The following is a 21,578-nucleotide window of genomic DNA, read 5'->3' as shown; positions in this document are numbered from 1 at the left end:
ATGATGTGCATAGTACTCCTGAGGGAATTCTGTGCCCAAAAAATTAAAAATTCTGCTAATTTTATTAGTCAAAATAAAACAACATCATCATGCTAGTTTCAATTATTTTGGTAATTTGTTTCAAAATACCTGTCAGCAAGTATGTCTGTAACACACACACTCTCACACATTCTCCCAGGAGTAGAGAGATTAAAAAACTGATTCTTGGCCAATGGGAGCTGCAGAGCTGGTGCATGGTACAGGGGCAGCATGTGAAGCCTTGCGGCTACTCATGTACCTAGGGGCTAGACATGCCTACTGCTTCTGGGAACTATATGGAGCCAGGGTGGGCAGGGGAACCTACTTAAGCCCCTCTGTGCTGCCATCCAGACTTTGGCCCTGTCCGTGGTGCTGACCAGAGCCTCCTGGGGTCCTTTTCAACCTGACATTTTCCAGTTGAAAACTGGATGTGTGGCAACACTAGTACCAAGGTTTCCTGCACACTACCATCCCTTCCTTCAGGGCACGCTGGGAACTGTAGCTTAACGGAGCACTCTTAGCTCCCTCCCTCTCCCCCAACAGTGTCTTCTATGTGTGACCTGGACTCTGCCTATTCCAGCAGCCCCCAGGTGGCAGACAGAAGCTCTGCACCCCATATCTGTGGGGGAAAGGAAATTCTACATGCACAACATAAATTTCTGCAAAATTCTTCATTGCACAGTGGTTCAGAATTCCCACAGGAGTAATGCAGATGTCAGGAAGTCGCCCTTGGGCCACGGCACCATGAGACAAGGCCTGCCCTTTGGGTCTGACTCCTCTATTATTCTAGCCCCACTCATGGAATTCCCACCTTGCCCTGGGCAACCAGTGGCCCTGCCTTGGGTCAACTCCCGTGTGGGCGTCACAACAACCCTTCACCCTTGACCCCTCCGGGTCAATACCCAGGGTCCACAGTTCAGCCTCACTATGTTAGTAAAGTCTAAGTAACCCCATAAGTTCAAGTCTCAGTTGTCCCAGCCCTATCACTGGGAGGGGAGGGGTTTTCACTATCCATCCCCAGGTGGGGGTAGGGGGAGCCAGGCCCACCCACACTCTCGGGTCCTGGCCCAGGGCCCTAAAGGGAGGGCAATCGCCTCCATCTGGTTGACGGGGGTCACGATAACGAAACCCATCAACCTCTCAGGTTTTTGCCACCCTGCCCTGGGCCACTTCCTACCCGCGCTACATTTTCCCATTCAGTCCCTTCCACTGGCAACCCCCTCCTCACCTCATCAGCCCGCCAGCCCTGTGGCAATCTCTGAGGAAGGGGTGCATTGATCCCGAGTACTCTCCTTGATGGAGGCTCCTCTGGGTCTTTGGGCTCGGGTTCTACCGGCAGGGCAGAAGCTGAACCGCCTCTTGCTCTGACTCTGCCCGGAGGCACCTCTCTCCTCAGCGGAGCACTGCTTCTTTCCCTGCAGCTGCCCCCTTCACCTCCCAAACTGCCAGCGTTTAAAGCTCCTGGTGCCTGGATGGAGCATGTGCAGCAGCACCTGGGGGGAGGAGCCAACTCGCACCACCCCATGCAGGCATCCGTGGCATGGGGATGTACCACCACCTCACTGGCTGGCCCGCCCTGTGCCCCGCCGGCATCCGTGGTGCGGTAGTGAAGCACCACTTTGCCGGCCGTCTCGCACCGTGCCGCGCCAGTTTTTCTGATTATCTGATTTTTTTTTTTAATTTATGGTAAGAACACAAATAATTCCAGGCTTCTCTGGTTATCCTGTAGGGCCTCCTGTGAGCTCTCAGGGATCTGTATTGTTACAGAGGCAGCAGAAGTTTGTTTTGAATGGGGAAGCAGAGTTGCATAGAGAAACCTGAACATCCCAAGAACCATAATAATCCTGGCAGGCAGGAAGTTGGAGTGAAGGCTCTGGAGATTATGGGACAGTCAGGGTGTCAAGGATAGAAATGGAAGGATGCTCTGTGTGAGAAGCACATTGAACTACTGAGACTCAGCCCAGTCATTATGGCTCCTACCTGCTTCCCAGCACTGCATCAGACATTCCAGCCTCTGTGGATCCTGCTCTTGTCTTTCTCCTTAGCAGATGTGGAGCCCCACTGCACCTGAGTGTATGAAGCAGCTGAGTAAAGAATGATGGATGAGGGTGAAAACAGAGAGCAGCTCCCACTGTATTTCCACTGTGGGAGCAGTAACCCTTGTGGCTACCCCAGTTCCACTGCTCCTGTACGTTAGCTTTGACCCTTTACGTTAAGGGTTCCAGTGCTGAATCTTTCACAAATACTTAATTGAAGTTAAGTAGACATTAACAAAAGCAAAACAGAGTTCTAAACATTAAACAAAATCTCTTCTTCTATTGATTGCTCAACTTTTACTTCCTTGGCACATGTGGTCATTTCACTAACTCTCCTGTTATCAGAGGTTGTCTACACTGCAAAAAAAACCCACCACATCAAGTCTCAGAGCCTGGGTCAGCTGACTGGGTTCATGCTGCAGAGCTAGAAATACCAGTATGGGTGTTTGGAATCAGGTTCTGAAACCAGACTCCAGACAAAGTCCAAACTGAGCCCAAATATCTACACTTACTTTTAGCTCCTTACCATAAGCTTGAGTCAATTAACCGGGACTCTGAGTCTTAATGCTACAGACTTTTTTAGGAGGTTTTTTTTCCACATACGTGTATCTATAGTCTTCCGGGCTATATAGGAGCTAAGCTTTGCCATACAACATTCTTGAAACAAAAATCCTCATTTGTATACTATGTAAAAGCAAAATGGCACAACTTCCCCCCCTCCCCTTTTTATTTCTTTTTGGGTCCCATTGCAACACAATTTATTTGAATAGACCTAGTGTTCTTATTGGACAGTGCCTAGTACCAATCTTCATCAGGATGAAAACCTGGCTCCACTGAAGAAAATGGCAAATCTCTGATTTTAAATGGTGCCAGAATTTCACCCTAGAGCTTTAATACATGTGTTGAATACAGTACTAACAATCTGTATGGCTCCCCACTGCACAAGCTATACTCAAGATTAGTGTGAAATCCCTCTGAAAACTGGCCTTGTAATGATCTCATTGCTGGCTAGAAACTACCTTTTTTTAGGAAAGCATAAAATCTTTAGTTGACTCAGATCTCAGCTTAATAAAGAATAAGTAAACTGAAACATTGGATATCAAAGGTTAAAGTACAATACTGTAGTAAACAACACAGCAGTTGCGGTCTCAAAGCCTCAAAATATAGAGACAGAAGCCTCTCTGTGCATTTTTTGTAAATACCAGTAGCATAAAATGTTCAATACTTAATGTAGAAGCTGTAGTTTTTCTGAACAACATTCATTTGGAGCATTGTTAGCCTGCCTCCGATTTGTAACAGGAAGGATACAAAGCTATAATGAGGATGACTGGATATTTGCACTTGGCTTAGGAGAGGTGTGTCTTTAGCAACAGACAAAAAGAGCACTCACAAAAGAAAATGGGCTCTGCAGGCAGCATTTGTCATGTCCATTATAGTTAGAAAGGCAGCTGCTGCTTTACAAGCAGGCAGATGAATTTGAAACACGGGGTAGGGCAGAGCTGGAAAAAGCAAATCGCCAATTGCCTGCAGGGAGAGGAGAAACTATGGGCTCTCTTGCCAACTCACAGCTCTTCTTTTATTATTATTATTTATTATTTATTTTGGCAGATCCAGTGGTGGGTGGAAAAATGAACATGAAATGCTGTTTGGTGGTCTTACTGTTTTCAGAGCTGTCACTCAGCCAAGTACACGCCAGGATTATCAGGGAGGCACCAAATAGCTCTCTCAACCATATGGGGATAGCTCCAGAAACTCTCCACTGATGGTGTCTCCCCCTGTGCACTCAAGCCACACCCTGGGTGCATGATACAAGCAGTAGAGCTTCGGCCAGGCCTGGTGCCTAATGAGTAGAGGGCCTGGATTTGGCAGAAAGGTACATGCTTCCTGGCACTGGCACTAGGGCTGGTGCAAGGACAGATAGGAAGCAATATGTGCTTTCACAACTATTCCAAGGCTTCAGAGGCTTATTCAGTCCCTGGCACAAGATACAGGAACACAGGCAGAGCATCCCTAACTTGTACTCCAGTTGCAACATATATCGTCCCTACCAGGGGTGTGGAATCACCCTGGCCATGTCTCTTCTCACCTCTTTTTCTTCTTTGTCATGGTGGAGGCACTTCGTACCTGAAGTATTTGTCGGGGCCTTTACACCTGCCCTTCAGCCCCTTTGTATCAGTTTAACTGGTGCAAAGTGGTCATAGGCCAGCTATGAATGAGGCCCAGCATAGACAGAAATGACAAGCCCAGAATGACTATTAATTACTGTGAGGTTAGCAGGAGAAGTGAGCCTTTAGGAAGGGCTTGATTGTGGAGATACATTATCCCAATTGAAGAAGATTTAATTGTTAGCCGCCAGAGCACTAAAGCAACACCACCATCAAACAGACTGCTATCTGTCAATGCAAAGTTCACCCGTCTCAAGATAGAATACACTTGCACGTTTCCAGGCTTAATTTTGAAATCCCAGTGAGATGAGCAGTTTTTTATTAGAACTTGCTATGACTGGGCTCACAAATCCATCTTCTCTTTCCACACAAACAGCTGTGAGCAGACTATGACAAGTTGGACCCCCTACCCCATCCTTCTCTGGAATGCCACCTGAATTGCTGGGATCCCATTGAACCTGCTTGTTCCATCAGCCTGGGATTCCTCACTCTGTTATTACTTCCCTTGTCAAAAATAAGCAAACAGAAAATAACTGAAAATGGCTCCTGTCAGCTGAAGAAGTGGGTTGCGCCCACGAAAGCTCATGATACCATCTACATGTTTTGTTAGTCTTTAAGGTGCTACTAGTCTATTTGTTGTTGTTGTTTTTTTAATTTTTCCTGTTACAGACTAACTCGGTTACCCCTCTGAAGCTTTAGAAAATAACCAGTGAGCACTTTGTCCGTTCTTTAGCCAGCACACTTCAAACTCAATTAAAATCACCATCAGCGTCTCAGAGTAATAAGCTGTGCACGTGACCCTGCTCACTGTGTTGCTGTGACTGGTTGGACCCCTCTTTTGGGGGCGCCACCTGATATACTGAGGTCACATTGAACCAGCCTGGACTTCCTCACCCTGTCCTGGCTATGCCAGGCCCTCAAGCATTTTCTAGCCACATCAAGCTACAGATTCAGACTGAAATCAGCTCAGTGTGGTGGATTCAGCTTGGGGATTTACCCAGTACTCATGTACACACGTCCTTTGGGTATATATGCAAAATAATATTGCCTTGTGCTGTATAAAGAGATCTGCACAGTGCAAGCCCGTCCTAACCTGCTCTTGAAAGGACTGTCCCAATCACTATTGCTCTTTCATTGGCCATTAAGTTTCCTTGGGCACTTGAATTTTAAAAATTAATCTTTACATTCATCTATATTTTGTATTTATTTTAAGGTTTAGTTTAATGTGAGTGTTACCAGAAACTCTGGTTTCTCTTCAGATTGTGTGAAGCTTCTTCAGGCATCTAACCAGGCTACTCTTCCTCTGCACTTCTGGCTTTTTTAGAGTGAAGGTGTTTTAAATTTTGTATGACATTAGATAAAGTGAAAGCATTCTTAAAGCCTTGTTTTGGCAATATACAACCAGATCCTGCTCGCTTTACTCGGATGTGGTCCTGTGTGAGGATTTAATAATATATAATATCAGTGGCTGCATATATATATTAAATCCTCACACAGGACCACATCTGAGTAAAGCGAGCAGGATCTGGTTGTATATTGCCAAAACAAGGCTTTAAGAATGCTTTCACTTTATCTAATGTCATACAAAAATTAAAACACCTTCACTCTAAAAGAGCCAGACATTTATGCAGAACATACCAGACACATTCTTTATATACAATAGTGATTCCAGACAAATGGTTAAGAAAAATACTCTTATTTACACTCACCAACAGTCAATTGCTAACATAAGCTTGGAGGTAGTGCCTGCATACATTTTTTTTTTTGTATTGCATTCAGATGCCTTCTTGCACTCGTCATATTACTCAAGCAGTATTGCATCCTTTACTTACACAAGTAGTCTGAGATGTAAGATTGCTCATATGACTATATCTGCAGCAAAGACCTGTGAGTTTTTTGGGGTTTTTTTTGCCTTCCAGCACTTCCTGTGAGTGTTCCTTCCTCATTCATTCATCAAAGGTTCTTTCTTTGGTACCGTCAGTGGCTGCATAATTCCATTTACATCAATAACGAAGTTGTATATAGACAACAACAGAAAATGGCCTTGAGTGTCCTGCACTAGAAAAATTAAAATGCCTTTGCATTGGAAGAAACAATATTGAAACAAGCAAGCAACCAACCAAAAAAATTCTAGCAGTTTAAATAGATACAGCAACTAGCTTCAGTATAGATACTACAGATGTCTTCACCTAAACTTGGTCAATTTTTATCCTTAATTATTTTTGTTAAATAAAGTGATGGTAAGAATACATATAAAATATATAACACATATATGCATATAATACAGACACATACGTAAGTTAAAATAGACCATAGTCTCAGATGGAGCCATGTCATAATCACTTAAAATTTTAACAATTTTTTTACCATTGAGGTGTTACTTGTCTCCATGGATGGGCTAAATCCCATTGTCCAACCTACATAAATGCCCTCTGAATATGATAGATTCCAATACATACTGTAAAAATGTGAAAAATATCTGGGGGGTTTTCAACTGTGTGTTCTGGCTCCTCTTACTCATGATAGGTGCTATAAATGTGAGGAACATTAGCATATTGACAACATCAGGCCAGCATTAGGAAAACGTGATGAATCCGAACACAAGCATAATGAATAAATGAGACAGAACACAACTTGGCCTGGAGAAGTCTGAATAGATTCCAAAATATATTTTACGCCTCCTTCCAATTCCATTATAATGTAAAATGTGAATATCAGGAGTTCTGAAATTCCACCAATTGGGGACAAGGGTGGAGCCTTCTATTTGAGCTGGGCTTTAAGGAATCCTGGTTCTAAATACAAGTAAGGCATTAGGTGGAGCCTGGTGATCCTATACACAGGCAGTCCCCAGGTTACGTACAAGATAGGGACTGTAGGTTTGTTCTTAAGTTGAATTTGTATGTAAGTCGGAACTGGTACATATTGTAGGGGAAACTCTAGCCAAACATTTCTCCAGAGCTCAGTTTTATTCTCCCACACCTCACTTCCCTCAGTCCTTTATTCTCAAGCTGAGGTGTCTGCTGAGAAAAGCCACTCCGCGTCTCCCTGGTCTGCTGGGGGGAAGCAGCTAGTGCGGGGTTGCCTCACCCCGTTTGTAAGTAGGGATCTGATGTAAGTCGGATCCATGTAACCCGGGGACTGCCTGTAGACCCATGGGTTATGACTCACAGCAAGAGTGAGTCTTTGGCACTAGTTCCTTTCTTAATTATTGGTGGGGTGGGGCAAACATGCTGCACTCTGTTGTGGGGTGTATCAGGCTTCGATGTCACAAAGGTGGTGTTCTTACAGTGAGATAATTTAACCCTGGATAATTATCTCACTGTAAATTCCTGAGTGGAGAAAAGGCATTTGCAGTGTTTATTGTGAGTTAGCTAAGTGATACGCACCCTGCCCATGGTCGACCTTGTCTTGTTTACTTGTGATAAAACTGAAGTGCCTTGTCTCCACTGCAGCATAGCTAACACATCTGGTATTTCCAAAGTTAAAAAATATATATATTCTTTTTGGCTGAGAAGACAAAGCCTCAGAGGCCTCTCCTTCAGGCATCCATCCATCTTAGCGAGAGGAATCTATCTGACCGTTTGCAATAGGCAGATTGCCCATAGAGTTGCTGCTGCTAACCACAATCGCATAAAGGTGAGAATAGCTAAGTGGCCATAATCTGGACATACAAACTCATTCATTATTGCTTCTTTAATGAGAAAATAGGATGGGATAGAAATTTAAGTGGTTAAAACAGGCGAAGAACTTATTTTTGTGATTAGGATTTTAGATGGATAGGAATCATTCTCATTCATATATAAAGAGCATTTATTTGGTCAAGAATTCCTAAATGGTAAGAGGTAGGACTACTGAATTTGGTATACATCTTCCTCTTATCATAACTTAAGGCAAGGGTAGGGCTCGGTTGTGCCAGGAAAATAGTTTGGGTCTAGAATGGGATTACTTCTCACAATGCTGGTTGTTCCCCTTCATCAGGGACCAAGGGGAAAGTGCAGTTTGCTGTATTTCTTACTCTAGCTTGGGAGTGAAGGGGGCAGACAAACCCGGACCTGCCCCAGATGAGAGACATGCACCCTTCTGCAGGCTATGCCTGCTGGAGCTGTGGAAGCCATGGAGAGGTGCTTCTCACCTCGTCCCAAACTGCTGCAATTAGGGAAGGCTTGGGTAGTCTTTGCTACCCAGTTCAGCCTGCATACTGAACCCCTCATCCCCAGCCTCCCCTAGAGCAATAATTTAAATGAAGAAAAACAAAAATTAAGGAGCCAAGCAACGTCAGGCAAATTTGTATTTTATATAAACCAAATTCTGATTCCTTTACATTCCTTTATATTTATTATTATTTATATTAGAAGATTTACCTGGTATTGCCTGGCTCCTTCAGGGCAGAGGGGGCTAGTGATGTGTATAGGCGGGTGTAGGAGTTGAAGCATGGTTTTGGGGATGTGAGGGGCTCGGGGCAGGAGCCTAGAGATGTCAGGGTTGGGGTTTGAGGTACACATTTGTGAAGTGACTTGCCTAATAACACACAGCAGGTCAGTGGCAGATCTGGACATTGAAGCCAGTGTCCTGTTCATTGAGACATATTGCAGTTGTGAGGAAAGAGTACAGTTAGTGACATTAATCGTTATTTGTGTGCACTTGTAATGGATGTGCAATTGATTATAGCAGTTCTGAATTTGACTATTATGGCAAATCCTGGTCCCACCAAAATGAAAGGAAGATTATTAATAACCTAAATAAAACCTGCATTCAATCCTTAGTACATTGCAGTCTTGATGTACTGGACAAGCTTGAATAAGATACAAATCTTTCATTTTTCTCTTTCTTTAATTAAAATGAAAGATTCATTACTTAGTTGTAGGGACAGCTTGGCCTGTAAGGACTGCTAACAGCTGCATGTAGAGAGCACTACAAGAAGATGGGTGGTCCTAAAGCCTGAATTTCTCTGAAGCAATGGGTCTTGTATATTGCGCAGTTACGGTACAAATATAGCTTTGAATATTGAGAGAAGAGGACAAGACTCTTATGAAAATGTGGCCTTAATAAGAAGGGTCTAAATTATCCATTTTTATATTAAAATCTGGAATCTGGGTGTGTGGGTGTGGATAGAGGAATTTTCAGAGAGGATCCCTCACAGAGTTTATCACCTGTGAGAATTGTGTTTGGTCTTCCATGGAATTGGCTACAAGGCTCACCCCAATCCATAGAGCTCCCCCTGATTTATGGCAAATCCAATGTACCTGGCAGGAAGCTTGATTGGAGCCAGACTACCCGGAACTCGTCATGTCTGCAGGTATCTCTCAAGTATGATTGCAGGGGAGGGGAAGATGGAAAATAGCGAAGTCCCAGACTGTACTGTCTTTCCATGGAATAATCAGTGGGCCTGTCCCACAACTACCCAGCCTTCTTTCATTCTTCAGTGTGAACCCTAGACTACACAAAGCATCTTCAGTGGGATCTGGAACAAAAGTGGAATGGTGCTATGGAGGAGGCCAATGCCCACCTTCTTCCATGCAGGAAGGGTAAAGTTAGAATCAGAGGGTGCCCGGATATGGATGGGGATTTTGTCAGATTTAAGATTTTTTTACACAGCCTATCCATCATAATCCCTTTTTTAGGGTTCAACCCTGTGAAGGCTGAGCATGCTGGCTCAAATTGAAACAAAGCTCTAAAGAATAAGCTTAACATTCAGGATATAAGACACCTCATGGAAGTTAAGCACTTTGTTGCAATCACGCTCAAAGTGCTCAGTGCGTTGCAGGGCTGAGCCAGTTATTGATAAACACTGATAACCTGTTGTAGCTGAAAATGAGTTATACTGTAGCTTGAGGTTTGTAAAATTTAGATGCTGTTTCATAATGAAAAATTGTTCAACGAAAAGCACTCGGACATAAGTACATGTTTAAACTATGCAAAGAGAAAATGCAGGGTGTGTGAAAATAGGTGTTGCTATTGTAAATTCTTAGTCATTGTTACAACAGAGAAAAGTGCTAAATGTTTGACATTCTCAAAAGTTCTATTATTAGGCATAGGTGGGGCAATCCTCCGTGATAATCTTGAGGGTACCTCTTATGCCTAGAACATTTCAACAACTAAGTAAAGTGCCCGTTTGTAATTGATACTTATTGTAACATTGCCCATTTATTACTGCTAGGTATAAGGAATTGAAAACAACTGCTGTTTTGTCAAGATGGAAAACAACACAACTACAATCTCTCGTGAAGAGCTGGAAGAACTGAGAGAAGCATTCAGTAAAATAGGTGTGTTTTCTAGACATAAGAAAATAATCTGCATGCCATGAACAATATGAAGTTATACAGTTTCTTTAAAAATATCTTACTGGGATGGTATAACATTAACCATTGAATGTTGAATGTTTAATAATACCATAGTCCCTTACATGTGTTGCTAATAACCCCTAAGAAGTTAGGAAAATGAAGGAATTTTCACTATTTCTATTTATTTACTTTTTAGCACTAGCCCATTGCCATAATGTTAAAGGTTTAAACATAACTGGGAAATGTTGAAATTAAAATAAAATTCTATTTTAGCTGATCTAAATAAGATGCTTGAAAACTTTTATTTTAGTATAAGGTTTTGGGCCTAATACCAACTGACAATTTCCTTTTTCTTTTGCTTACATGTTTTAGTGCCGGAGTGGGCAAATTCCAGCCTGCGGGCTGGATCCGGTTTGTAGGGTTAGTTAGACCCCCCCACCGCTATGTTGACTTGTGCTTTTGCAGGTATCGGAGGATTGCAGCTCGTGTTGGCAGCGACTTGCTGTTTGCAGCCAATGTGAGTGGCAGGAAGTGGTGTCCTGGTCTACGTTGCCTCCTGCCGTTTGCATTGGTAGTGAATGGCAATCCGCGGCCAATGAGAGCTGCGATTGTCCAATAATTGCAAAAACGGCGGCAGCCTGACAGGGACCCACCCAGGCAAGCTGCTGCTTTTTTATTGCCCACCCGTTTCAGTGGATTAATAACTATTTCTCCTGCACCAAGTTAAATTTAATTTACATTTCTAAGTAACCTGAGCTTTGTGATCCTTGATCTTGTCTACTGTAGAGAATAAGTCATGTTAATAAATAACTAAATATAATTTCATGTGCTTAACAAGGTCTCTGCAGGTAAAGGCTATGGCTACAATAGAGCTTCGGTTGCTATAACTTATGATGCTCAGTGGTGTGAATAAGCCATCTCTCTGAATGACAAGTTACACCAAACTAAGCACCAGTGCGGAAAGCACTACGTTGGCTGGAGAGTTTCTCCCACTGACATAGCTATGCAGGCACTGAAGTAATTAAGTCCTCAGGAGAGCTCTCTCCTATTTACTAAGCGTCTCTATTAGCAATGCTGTGGTGGTGCAGCTGTGCCACTGTAAGTTCTTTAGTGTAGCCATAGCCTAAAATTAGACAAGAATATGAAGTCACTTTGTACTGTATTATCTGATTCTCAACTCCACACTGAAATGTCTTTATGAACATTTAAGTTTGTCTCTCTCACTTTTTTTGTTCTTCCTAATAAATATTTTGGATACTCAGGGTAGGCATCTCTTATTCAGAGTCACGGTAAATAGGTCTGAAATGATCCTGGCTAATAGATATATGGCTAAGTCTGAGGCTTTTCATACCCACATAGCTCCACAGAGATACATACATCCTCATTGTAACTGCAGGCAACTTTAATAAGGTTCTAAAGCAGGGGTGGGCAAAACGGCCTCCAAAGGCTGGATCCTGCTCACAGAGGCCCTGCTGCTCCCCTGCCCCAAGCCAATTAAGGCCTGGGGGCGGAAGGAGCGTGCAAAGTTTTCTTCTCCCTGTCGGGAGCATGTGGTGCTTGGAAGCGCTAGGTGCTCCTGAAAGGGCTGGAGGAGGCTTTGCACGCTCCCCCACCCCCAGGCCAATCAGGGTCTGTGGATGGAGGAACACACGAAGTTTCCTTTGCCCTGGCCCCACCCTGTGAGGCGTACACGGCACTTAGAAGTGCTGTGCACTCCCGACAGGGCGGGAGAAGACTTTGTGTGCTTCCTCGCCCCCAGGTCCTGATTGGCCTGGGGTCAGGGAAGCACATAAAGCCTCCTCCCGCCCTTCCAGGAGCACGTGGTACTTTTAAGTGCCATGCAGGGAAGGGACAGAGTGAAGGGAACTTCATGTGCTCCCCCACCCCCAAACCCTGATTGTCCTGGGGGCGGAGAAGAGTGAGATGTCTCCTCCAGCCAGGGGCATGGGCACCTAGGAGGAAGGGGTGGGGGTGGGCAAAGCCCCACCCCCAGACCATGATTCATCTGGAGGTGGGGGAGTGCAACACGGAAGTATCCCAGCCCACCCCTTCCGCTCGAGGTCCTGCCTGTTCCGGTGTGGCCCGGGGCCACTTCAGAAATTTTTGAAGTGGCCCCCAGCAAAAAATTTAATGCCCACCCCTATTCTAGAGCCAATGATTGATTGATTGATTGATTGATAGATTCTTCCCTACTAATTCTAAACCAACCTGGTCCAGAATCCAAAATCAAGTAGAAAAAAGTTCACGCTGGAGCGAAAATTATTTAGGGCATTAGCAATCAAACAGCAGTTGAGAACTACGTATTGGGGTATTTGGGCCTTTCATCAAGATAGCTTCCATGATTTCTAAGAGTAGCCATGATCACAAAGCAGATGATTTTGTAGGGGTAGAAAAGTAAATCAATTCACAGAACACAACAAATATGCCCAAATCTAGTGGCGAGGGATCAACCACATAAGTCTAAAGGAAACTGGGCTCCAGTTTAGAAACAACTGATTAAGGAACACCCAAGGACCAAGTGGGTAGTCCAGACTTTCTTCCTATCCCTTTTCCCCCATGACTCTTCTCCCCTTCCTTCCCCCACAGTTTTCATACTTTCCCTCCCTGCCTTGACAGTGTTGTTTTCCCCCATTAGTTATAAATTATTCTTTCAGTTGATTTTACAATTTAATATTAAAATTGTTTAAATTGTTGTTGCAGGTATATGTTATGCTGTATTGTATGTTACAGATAGCAATTTTAAGATTTTAGGGGTGTTTTTTTGTCTTGTATTGATTTTGGCCAATGGATACATTTAATGAAAGATCCAGTAACCAAAATCCCCTGATTTTTTTTTATCTCTTCCTGCATGCTGCCTTGGAGAAATTCTCTACTAAGAAGTCTTTCACTTCATGGAGGAAAAAGAAGTTCTCCCTCTTTATTGAGCTTTGTCTTAAGGACATTTTGACAGGATAACTATTCAAACTGCTAAGCTAGCACTTAGTATACTAAAAAGATTGACATTCTTTCCATGGAGTTGAGTGTATGAGCCCTGCAACTTAACGCCATGCAATATTTATTAATTGATATTTTGAATAAATAATGCATTGAGGAAACAATGCCCACCAGCAAAACAATTTACTGCATGTCAGGAAAGTGCTGTGACTAGCAGCATATAAATTTTGCTTATGTAACAGTGTGCTTGGTTTAAATTATAAAATATACTTTAATGCATAGAAAATCTTCCGGTACTTTGTTGTAGCATATTCAAAAGGGCTCTCAACGCACAGCGTCCACCGGAAGTAGGGCAAGAGGATGCCCCTGTACAGATCCCTCAAAACAAAGTGAGCTAACAGGCTAAACAAGGTCATTTGTAATATAACAGACATGGGCCAGAGTGGATTTATTCTTCAGTGACCAGCCTCACCATTGTCATTAGAAATAAACAGCTGATTATTAGAATAATGACAAATATAGAGGTCCAACTTCAGCCCTAGTGCGGCTGATTGCTGTCTCTTTTGAAATCGTTTACATGAAGATTGAATTTAGGCCATAAACCATTACTGTATGCAAATGACATTTTGTATGTAAGAAGACTTAATAACGGACCATCCACTCTATTTGGAAGTTGATAAAGGTTTTTGGCATAGTCTCAGATTATAAATTAAACTGATCAAAATTCAAAGTTTTTGCTATCAATAAAAATTTGTGACTGTGCTATGTCTTTACAATGAAAATTTAAGAAGGTGCCTAAGAAGTATATAATATAATTGGGCTCTGGCTTCTAGGCACTAGCACAATACAAATAATGACTTAAATTCTATGGACCAGATCTTCAATTGGTATAAATCAGCATAGTGTATTGATTTTGCCTAATGGTAATTTATACTAGCTGAGGATCTAATCCATATGAATTCCTTTGCTTGCTAGTATATAATGTAAAATAGATTCTCAGAAAGAGATGTCGTGCTGGTGAGCCACTGCTACTATGTTTACTCATTTCTCCACAGGTCTGGGCAATTGCAGCTCCCATTGGCCAGGAACAGTGATCCATGGCCAGTGGGAGCAGCGATCACCTGTACCTGCAGAGGCACAGGTAAATATCGTGGTGTGAGGCCTGCCAGGAGCTGACCCTGGCAGAACGGATCCGGCCCACAGGCTGATATTTGCCCACCCCTGTACTAGATGGTAATCTAATTTATCATGTTCTCATCATTTTAGGCCATGTGTTCTAATGTGTTTCTTCCCCTTGATTGTTGCTTGGTACTTGTGTTATAGCAAAAAATAATTTTAAAAAACCCCCAATGTTTTCACTTTACAGATATTGACAATAGTGGATATGTCAGTGATTATGAGCTTCAAGATCTTTTTAAAGAAGCAAGCCTCCCCTTGCCTGGCTACAAAGTGCGAGAGATTGTAGAAAAAATTATAGCAGTAACAGATAGCAACAAAGATGGGAAAATCGACTTTGAAGAATTTGTATCAGTAAGTAAGACAGTCCTCTCATGCTATCCAGAATTATTTGGATTTGGTACTAGAAGCCTGTACATGCAGTATACGATTGTGATGGCATTCCCAGGATGTAGCATGGGACTGGGACCACTGTGATCCCATAATTCTCCAATCTGGGCTGTTTATCGCAGTGTTTTGCTAGTGACATGCAGCAAACCCCTCGAGGCACTGTTATCACTTAGCACAACAGAATGTGGAGCCCAACACCCAGCTAGATTGCATGAATACTCCCAAAATGCCACTGATGAGTCTCACACAGACAAGCACTACCCACATCTCTTTGGCTCCCAGCTGGGTGTATCAAGAATATATTGTCTTGCACTGCTTAAGACAAACAGTGCAAACTTATTAATTGGTTCACCACTTCATCAAAAGGAAAATGGCTATACACCACCCTTTGTAAACTTGAGCAAATTTACCAAGGTAAAAAGTAAAAAAAAGTTTATTGATTATAAGTGATGGGCAAAAAGCCAGAGTTGTTACAAAAATAACATGTAAGCATGTAGTCTAAATTCTCAAGCCTATTAGACTGGACAACAACTAGATTAAGCAGTTTTTCTCACTCCTCTGGATATTGCAGTTCAAATATAACAAGTTTCACTCCTGATACCTGAGCCTGTCTTGTCTATTGCAGTTTACAGTCTTCTGAGCATTTTTGTTGCTTACAGTATAGGTTGGGTCAAGAGAAACTTTCTAGCCAATAGGAGCTGAGAAATTATGCTGGAGGCAGGGGCAGCCAATGAAGCCTCCTCCCTTCCTCCACACTTCCTGGAGCTGAGCAATGTGGAGCAGTCTATGACTGCAGCTCAGGTTCTTGCAGGGCTGCTGACTGGGAGCCGCCTAGGTAAGCTTCTCCCAGCCAGAACCTGCCTCTGGCACTCCCCTCGTATTGTATTACCAGAGTACAGGATCTGCCGAAAAAGCTCCCCGCTGTCAGCAGAGCCGCGGCTACACTTTATTTTCACTTTCGACACTGAGCCTGATCGGCACAGCGTCGGAACATGAGTATGCAAATGAAGCCCATAAGAACGTAAGAACATAAGAACGGCCATACTGGATCAGACCAAAGGTCCATCTAGCCCAGTATCCTGTCTGCCGACAATGGCCAGCACCAGGTGCCCCAGAGAGGGTGGACCGAAGACAATGATCAAGCGATTTGTCTCCTGCCATCCCTCTCCAGCCTCTGACAAACAGAGGCCAAGGTCAACATTTTATCCCCTGGCTAATAGCCTTTTATGGACCTAACCTCCATGAAATTATCTAGCTTCTCTTTAAGCAATTATAGTCCTAGTCTTCACAGCCTCCTCTGGCAAGGAGTTCCACAGGTTGACTACACGCTGTGTGAAGAACTTTCTTTTATTAGTTTTAAACCTGCTCCCCATTAATTTCATTTGGTGTCCTCTAGTTCTTCTATTTACGGAACTAATAAATAACTTTTCTTTATCAGCCCTCTCCACACCACTCATGATTTTATATACCTTTATCATATCCCCCCTCAGTCTCCTCTTTTCTAAACTGAAAAGTCCCAATCGCTTTAACCTCTCCTCATATGGGACCTGTTCCAAACCCCTAATCATTTTAGTTGCCCTTTTCTGAACCCTTTCCAAGGCCAAAATATCTTTTTTGAGGTGAGGAGACCACATCTGTACACAGTATATTTAAATCCCGGGCTCATTTGCACTTCCGAAGTGCTTGATTTACATCCCTCTGTTGGCAGAGGGGTGCAGGCTAGACACAGCCTTTCTGACTCTAAATTCGCTCTGCAGTTTCAATTAGATAAAATATTATTTGCATCTGTTCATATAGATTGCTGTACTCACATTACAAAAATGTGAGAACTGAGAGCTAGTTCTGGTGAGTCTCCTTTTCTGCTGACTTAGAGGAAGCAGTCTGTGCTGTTCCCTTTACCTTCAAGAACTATCAGTTCTTACAAGCAACCAATCCTTTTTGCTGTGAATCTACAGTATTGCAGCTGCTTATATGACTAAAACAAGCAATTTGTTACAATTTGCTGGCATATGTTGGCAATTCTACTGGAAATTCTAATTTACTCAGGTTCATAACTAAATCATAAACACGTGTCAATATTGCAGCTCACTTAACATATAACTTCACAACCAACCTTGAAATCCCTATAACATGAAGACACAGCAGATAAATATAGGATCGACTATCAGTTTTATCTGACAATTTCCTTATTTTTCTGGGAGGGTGAGTCATGAATTTAATGTTAGTGCTGCAGTTGGTACATCTCTCCATACATAAGTCATAAAATACTAATAACATGCATCTCTGTAAGGGCTTGTCTGTGCTACAGATAAGAGATAAGCAGACACAGTTCATCTTCCAGAGTTTGAATTCGTGGGTCTAGTGAAGACACACTAATTCGAACTGAGGGCACTCTCATCAGGGCCAGTAGTCCTGCTCCTACAAGGAGTAAGGGAAGTCAACAGGAATATGTGCTCCCTTGACCTCCTGCTGTGTGGACGGTGCCAAGATGCAATTTAAGATACAGGCAGTCCCCAGGTTACGTACAAGATAGGGACTGTAGGTTTGTTCTTAAGTTGAATTTGTATGTAAGTCGGAACTGGCGTCCAGATTCAGCCACTGCTGAAACTGACCAGCGGCTGACTACAGGAAGCCCGAGGCAGAGTTGTTCTGGCCTGGGCTTCCTGGAATCAGCCGCTGATCAGTTTCAACAGCGGCTGAATTTGGACGCCTGGGACAGAGCAGCTGGGGTGCTGCCGGGTAGGTCCCCGCAGCGCCACACCTCAGCGCTGCGGGGACCAACCCAGCAGCACCCCAGCTGCTCTACCCCAGGCGTCCCCAAGTCAGCTGCTGCTGAAACTGATCAGCGGCTGATTCCAGGAAGCCCGGGGCAGAGCAACTCTGCCTCGGGCTTCCTGTACTCAGCCGCTGGTCAGTTTCAGCAGCGGCTGACTTGGGGGCGCCTGGGGCAGAGCAGCTGGGGTGCTGCCGGGTTGGTCCAGTAGCGCCGAGGAGCGGCGCTGCGGGACCAACCCGGCAGCGCCCCAGCTGCTCTACCCCAGGCGTCGGCGGCGAGAAAAGCCTGGTCTGCTGGCGGGGGGGGGCGCATTAGCTACGCCCCATCCCCAGCAGACCAGGGAGACGCGGGCAGCGGGACAGCCGCAGCGCGTCTTGGCTGTCCCGCTGCCCACGTGCTCCGCGGCTTTGTTCCCCGTCTCTCTGGTCTGCTGGAGGGGCTTTCCCCCAGCAGACCAGGGAGACGCGGGCAGCGGGACAGCCGCAGCGCGTCTTGGCTGTCCCGCTGCCCACGTGCTCCGCGGCTTTGTTCCCCGTCTCTCTGGTCTGCTGGAGGGGCTTTCCCCCAGCAGACCAGGGAGACGCGGAGCAGTTTTTCTCGCCCCGGAGGACGCAGGCGGCGGGACCGCGGCGCATCTGGGCGTCCCGCTGCTCCTGTCCTCCGGGGCAAGAAAAGCCCCGTTCGTAAGTGCGGATCCGACATAAGTCGGATCTGTGTAACTCGGGGACTGCCTGTACTTCAGTTCCAGCTACATAATTCAAGTAGCTGGAGTTGTGTGTCATAAGTTGACTTTCCCCTTTAGTGCAGACCAGGTCTAAGTAACATGTAACATCCTAATATAAAAAGCAAGACAAACTGAGTGGAGAAATATTAATAATCTGTTTTCCCCCAAATTACTTTTGATTTAAAGAGGTTTTTTTTTTTAAATCAAAATATTTGTGAAGAGGGTTGTGGGTTGCGAATCTAATATTTAGAGATTAATAACACGGCTTTGTAAGGCTCGAGTCTTGGCTATTCACAAAACCAGCATACTTCCATAACCACCTCATATTGTATTATCAGAAGACTTACCTGGCAATGCCCATGTCCTTCAGGGCAGGCAGCTGGCAGTGTGAGGGGTGCAGAAGTCAGGGCAGAGCCTTGGCAAAGGGGGAGGCAGGGCAGGAGGCTGGGAGCATGGGGGATTGTGAGAGTGAGGATTGGGAGATAAGGAGGTGGGCAGAGGAGAGGGTTCCATCCGGCAGGGGCTTTCTCTTCCCCCTCACTTCTGGCCAGCAGGAGCATTCTCCTTCTAGCTGTCAGGGGACTGCTCTTTCTACCCCCAATCCCTCCTCCTCTGCTACGGGCCTTCTCTTTCCATCCCTTCAGTGCTGTGGCCAAAGGGTTTAGGGTACAAGGGCTACTTATCTGGTATGGTGGCAGGCAAAATGGCAAGCCCCAGCTCTGCTGCCCACTCTCTTGGTGGTGCGGCTGCCCACAGTGGACACTCTGCATTATAGTTCTTCCCTGCAGGCTCACCGCTCCCAGGGTACGTCTAGACTACAGGTTTTTGTCGACAGATAGGATGTGTCTAGACTGCAGGGTATTGTCGACCAAAAATGGACTTTTGTCGACAAAACTATACCTGTGTCTGCACTGCCGCTGAGTTCTGTCAACAGAACATCGACAGAACGCGGCAGTTTTGTCGATGGTGGTAAACCTCATTCGATGAGGAATAACGCCTTTTGTCGACAGAGTTCTGTTGACAGAAGGCGTTCTTGCATCTATACTGTCCTTTGCATCTACACTGTTATGTCAACAAAGTGGCTTGCTTTGTCGACAGAACTGGATGTAGTCTAGATGCTCTTTGTTGACAGAAGTTTGTCGACAGTATCTGTGGACAAAACTTCTGTCGACAAAAGCCTGTAGTCTAGATGTACCCTGTACTGTCGACAAAGATTCTGTTGACAAAGAGCATCTGGACTACCTCCAGTTCTGTCAACAAAGCAAGCCGCTTTGTCAACATGAGAGTGTAGACACAAAGGACAGTGTAGATGCAATAACGCCTTCTGTCAACAGAACTCTGTCGACAAAAGTCGTTATTCCTCGTAGAATGAGGTTTACCGCCATCGACAAAACTGCTGAGTTCTTTTGTCAACAAAACCCTGTAGTCTAGACACCCCCTAGTGTCCACTCTTAGTATTGCGTCCTTTCTCTCTGTGCCCTTCCCTTTTGCATCCCTACTCTCTGTATTCTTTTTTTTCATGTTATGGAAAACAGTCCCATTCCCAGCACTTCCAACCTTGCTTTAAGTTAGGATAAGAGGAAGCTGTATACCAAATTTGGTGGTCCTAAGAGGATAAACAGACTCACAGATGGACAGACAGATGCACATTTCTAAAATATACAGATAGATATCGATATGGTAATCTTCAAAGAAAGAGTCAAAATAATTACCAGTATTACTGTAGTTAGGTGAGCTGATAGATTAATGTTCACCCTGAGGTTATGTTAATTGATGAAATGCTCTCTTTTTTATGTCCTATTCTAGGTTATTCATGAATTGAAAAGTAAAGAGGTTAGCAAATCATTCCGAAAATCAATAAACAAAAAACAGGGTATTACAGCGATTGGAGGAACTTCACCAATTTCCAGTGAGGGGACACAGCACTCTTATGCAGGTAAAACACTTGTTGGTTCTAGAAAAAAAGAAGAAAAACTATAATCGGGGGGGGGGGGGGGGGAAAATCTTCTCTCAAAAACAAACCAATAGGAGGCGGAATCTCTGCAGTACAAATGCCAGGGCTCTGTTTTGTAGAGACTGTACTGTTCCGTTTGCTTGTCACCATTTTTGCTGCTCCTAGAGGTAAGTCAGACTTTTTTTGCCAGGGCAGAAAGTATAAAGAGAACTCTTATTATGAGGAAGAAAGAATTAAAAATAGAAAGACTTTTGTAGCATATTTTAGACTCAGGATTTGTGTTTGGTTTGTTGATCTACTCTGTGAACTGCTGAGTTGTTGTTTTTTTTTTCTTTTACACTCCTGTTGATACGTATACAAGGGAACTCACATTTTCATTTAAATAGTGAAGAATCAGAAATAAAAAAGGCTTTTCCCATTTCTAATAGTAGAGGCTGGAAATGGGAAAAGCCAGTTAGATCTTCTAATCTGTGTCCCTGCAAATCTAGAGTTGTTCATTGCAGTATGTTTTTTTTCTAAAGCTTTGTTCAGTCTAGTTCTAACTGTAACAAACAATGGCACTTCAACCACTTCCCTTGGGGAGATTTTTGCATATCCTATACATTTAATTGGGAAGTTTTTCCTAGTATTTAACCTATATTGTCATTCTTAATTTTATCCTATTATTTGTAATTATACTTTCTTCACCTATGGTAAAGAATTCCTCTGTTGATGTTTGCACTCACTAGATATTTATTCCTTGACTTAGTAATTTTTTTGTATGTCTGCAATTTTATTCAGTTCTTTCCCTCTTCTCATCCTGCTCATTTCTGTTGTGCTTCTCTGGATTCCCTTAAATTTGCCTATATCCTGTTTATCGCAGCCTGCCAAATAGCTCTCTGACAACATATGGTATGTGTAGAACTGTGTGGCTATATGAGAGAACAAGCTGCCCAGATAGCAAGACACCTATACTTTTCTGCTTGGGAAAAGGAGGGCCCCATCAGCAATTATTTGTTTTCTGGTTTCATATTAGATGATGGAAAGAAAATGCAATACAAAAAAAAAAAATTGCATGAACTACTCTTAACCTGATAAATGTCAGTTCTTAGGGATATTGCATTCCTGGCTTTGTAAAACAAAGC

The 21,578-nt window shown here is 43.8% G+C and overlaps 1 protein-coding gene across 3 annotated transcripts in view; it reads left to right on the top strand.

Annotated features, from left to right (window-relative positions):
* Positions 1 to 21,578, top strand: part of PLS1 (plastin 1) — a 91,601-nt gene that overhangs the window by 27,943 nt on the left and 42,080 nt on the right. For 2 of the 3 annotated variants that reach the window (XM_006123987.5, XM_006123988.5), the window contains 3 exons: positions 10,377 to 10,482; positions 14,801 to 14,964; positions 20,307 to 20,436. In XM_006123987.5, the coding sequence (XP_006124049.1) occupies positions 10,413 to 10,482; positions 14,801 to 14,964; positions 20,307 to 20,436 (364 nt within the window). In that variant the 5' untranslated portion in view covers positions 10,377 to 10,412. Of the gene's footprint in view, positions 1 to 10,376; positions 10,483 to 14,800; positions 14,965 to 20,306; positions 20,437 to 20,540; positions 20,622 to 21,578 lie in introns of those variants that run through there. The other variant, XM_075937661.2, reaches the window with a different exon arrangement.

The sequence above is a fragment of the Pelodiscus sinensis genome, chromosome 10, assembly GCF_052426305.1.
Source record: "Pelodiscus sinensis isolate ZL-2025 chromosome 10, ASM5242630v1, whole genome shotgun sequence".
NCBI classification, from domain to species: Eukaryota; Metazoa; Chordata; order Testudines; family Trionychidae; genus Pelodiscus; species Pelodiscus sinensis.
The sequence above is the reverse complement of the archived record's forward strand: the minus strand, read 5'-3'. Positions and strand labels throughout refer to the sequence as shown.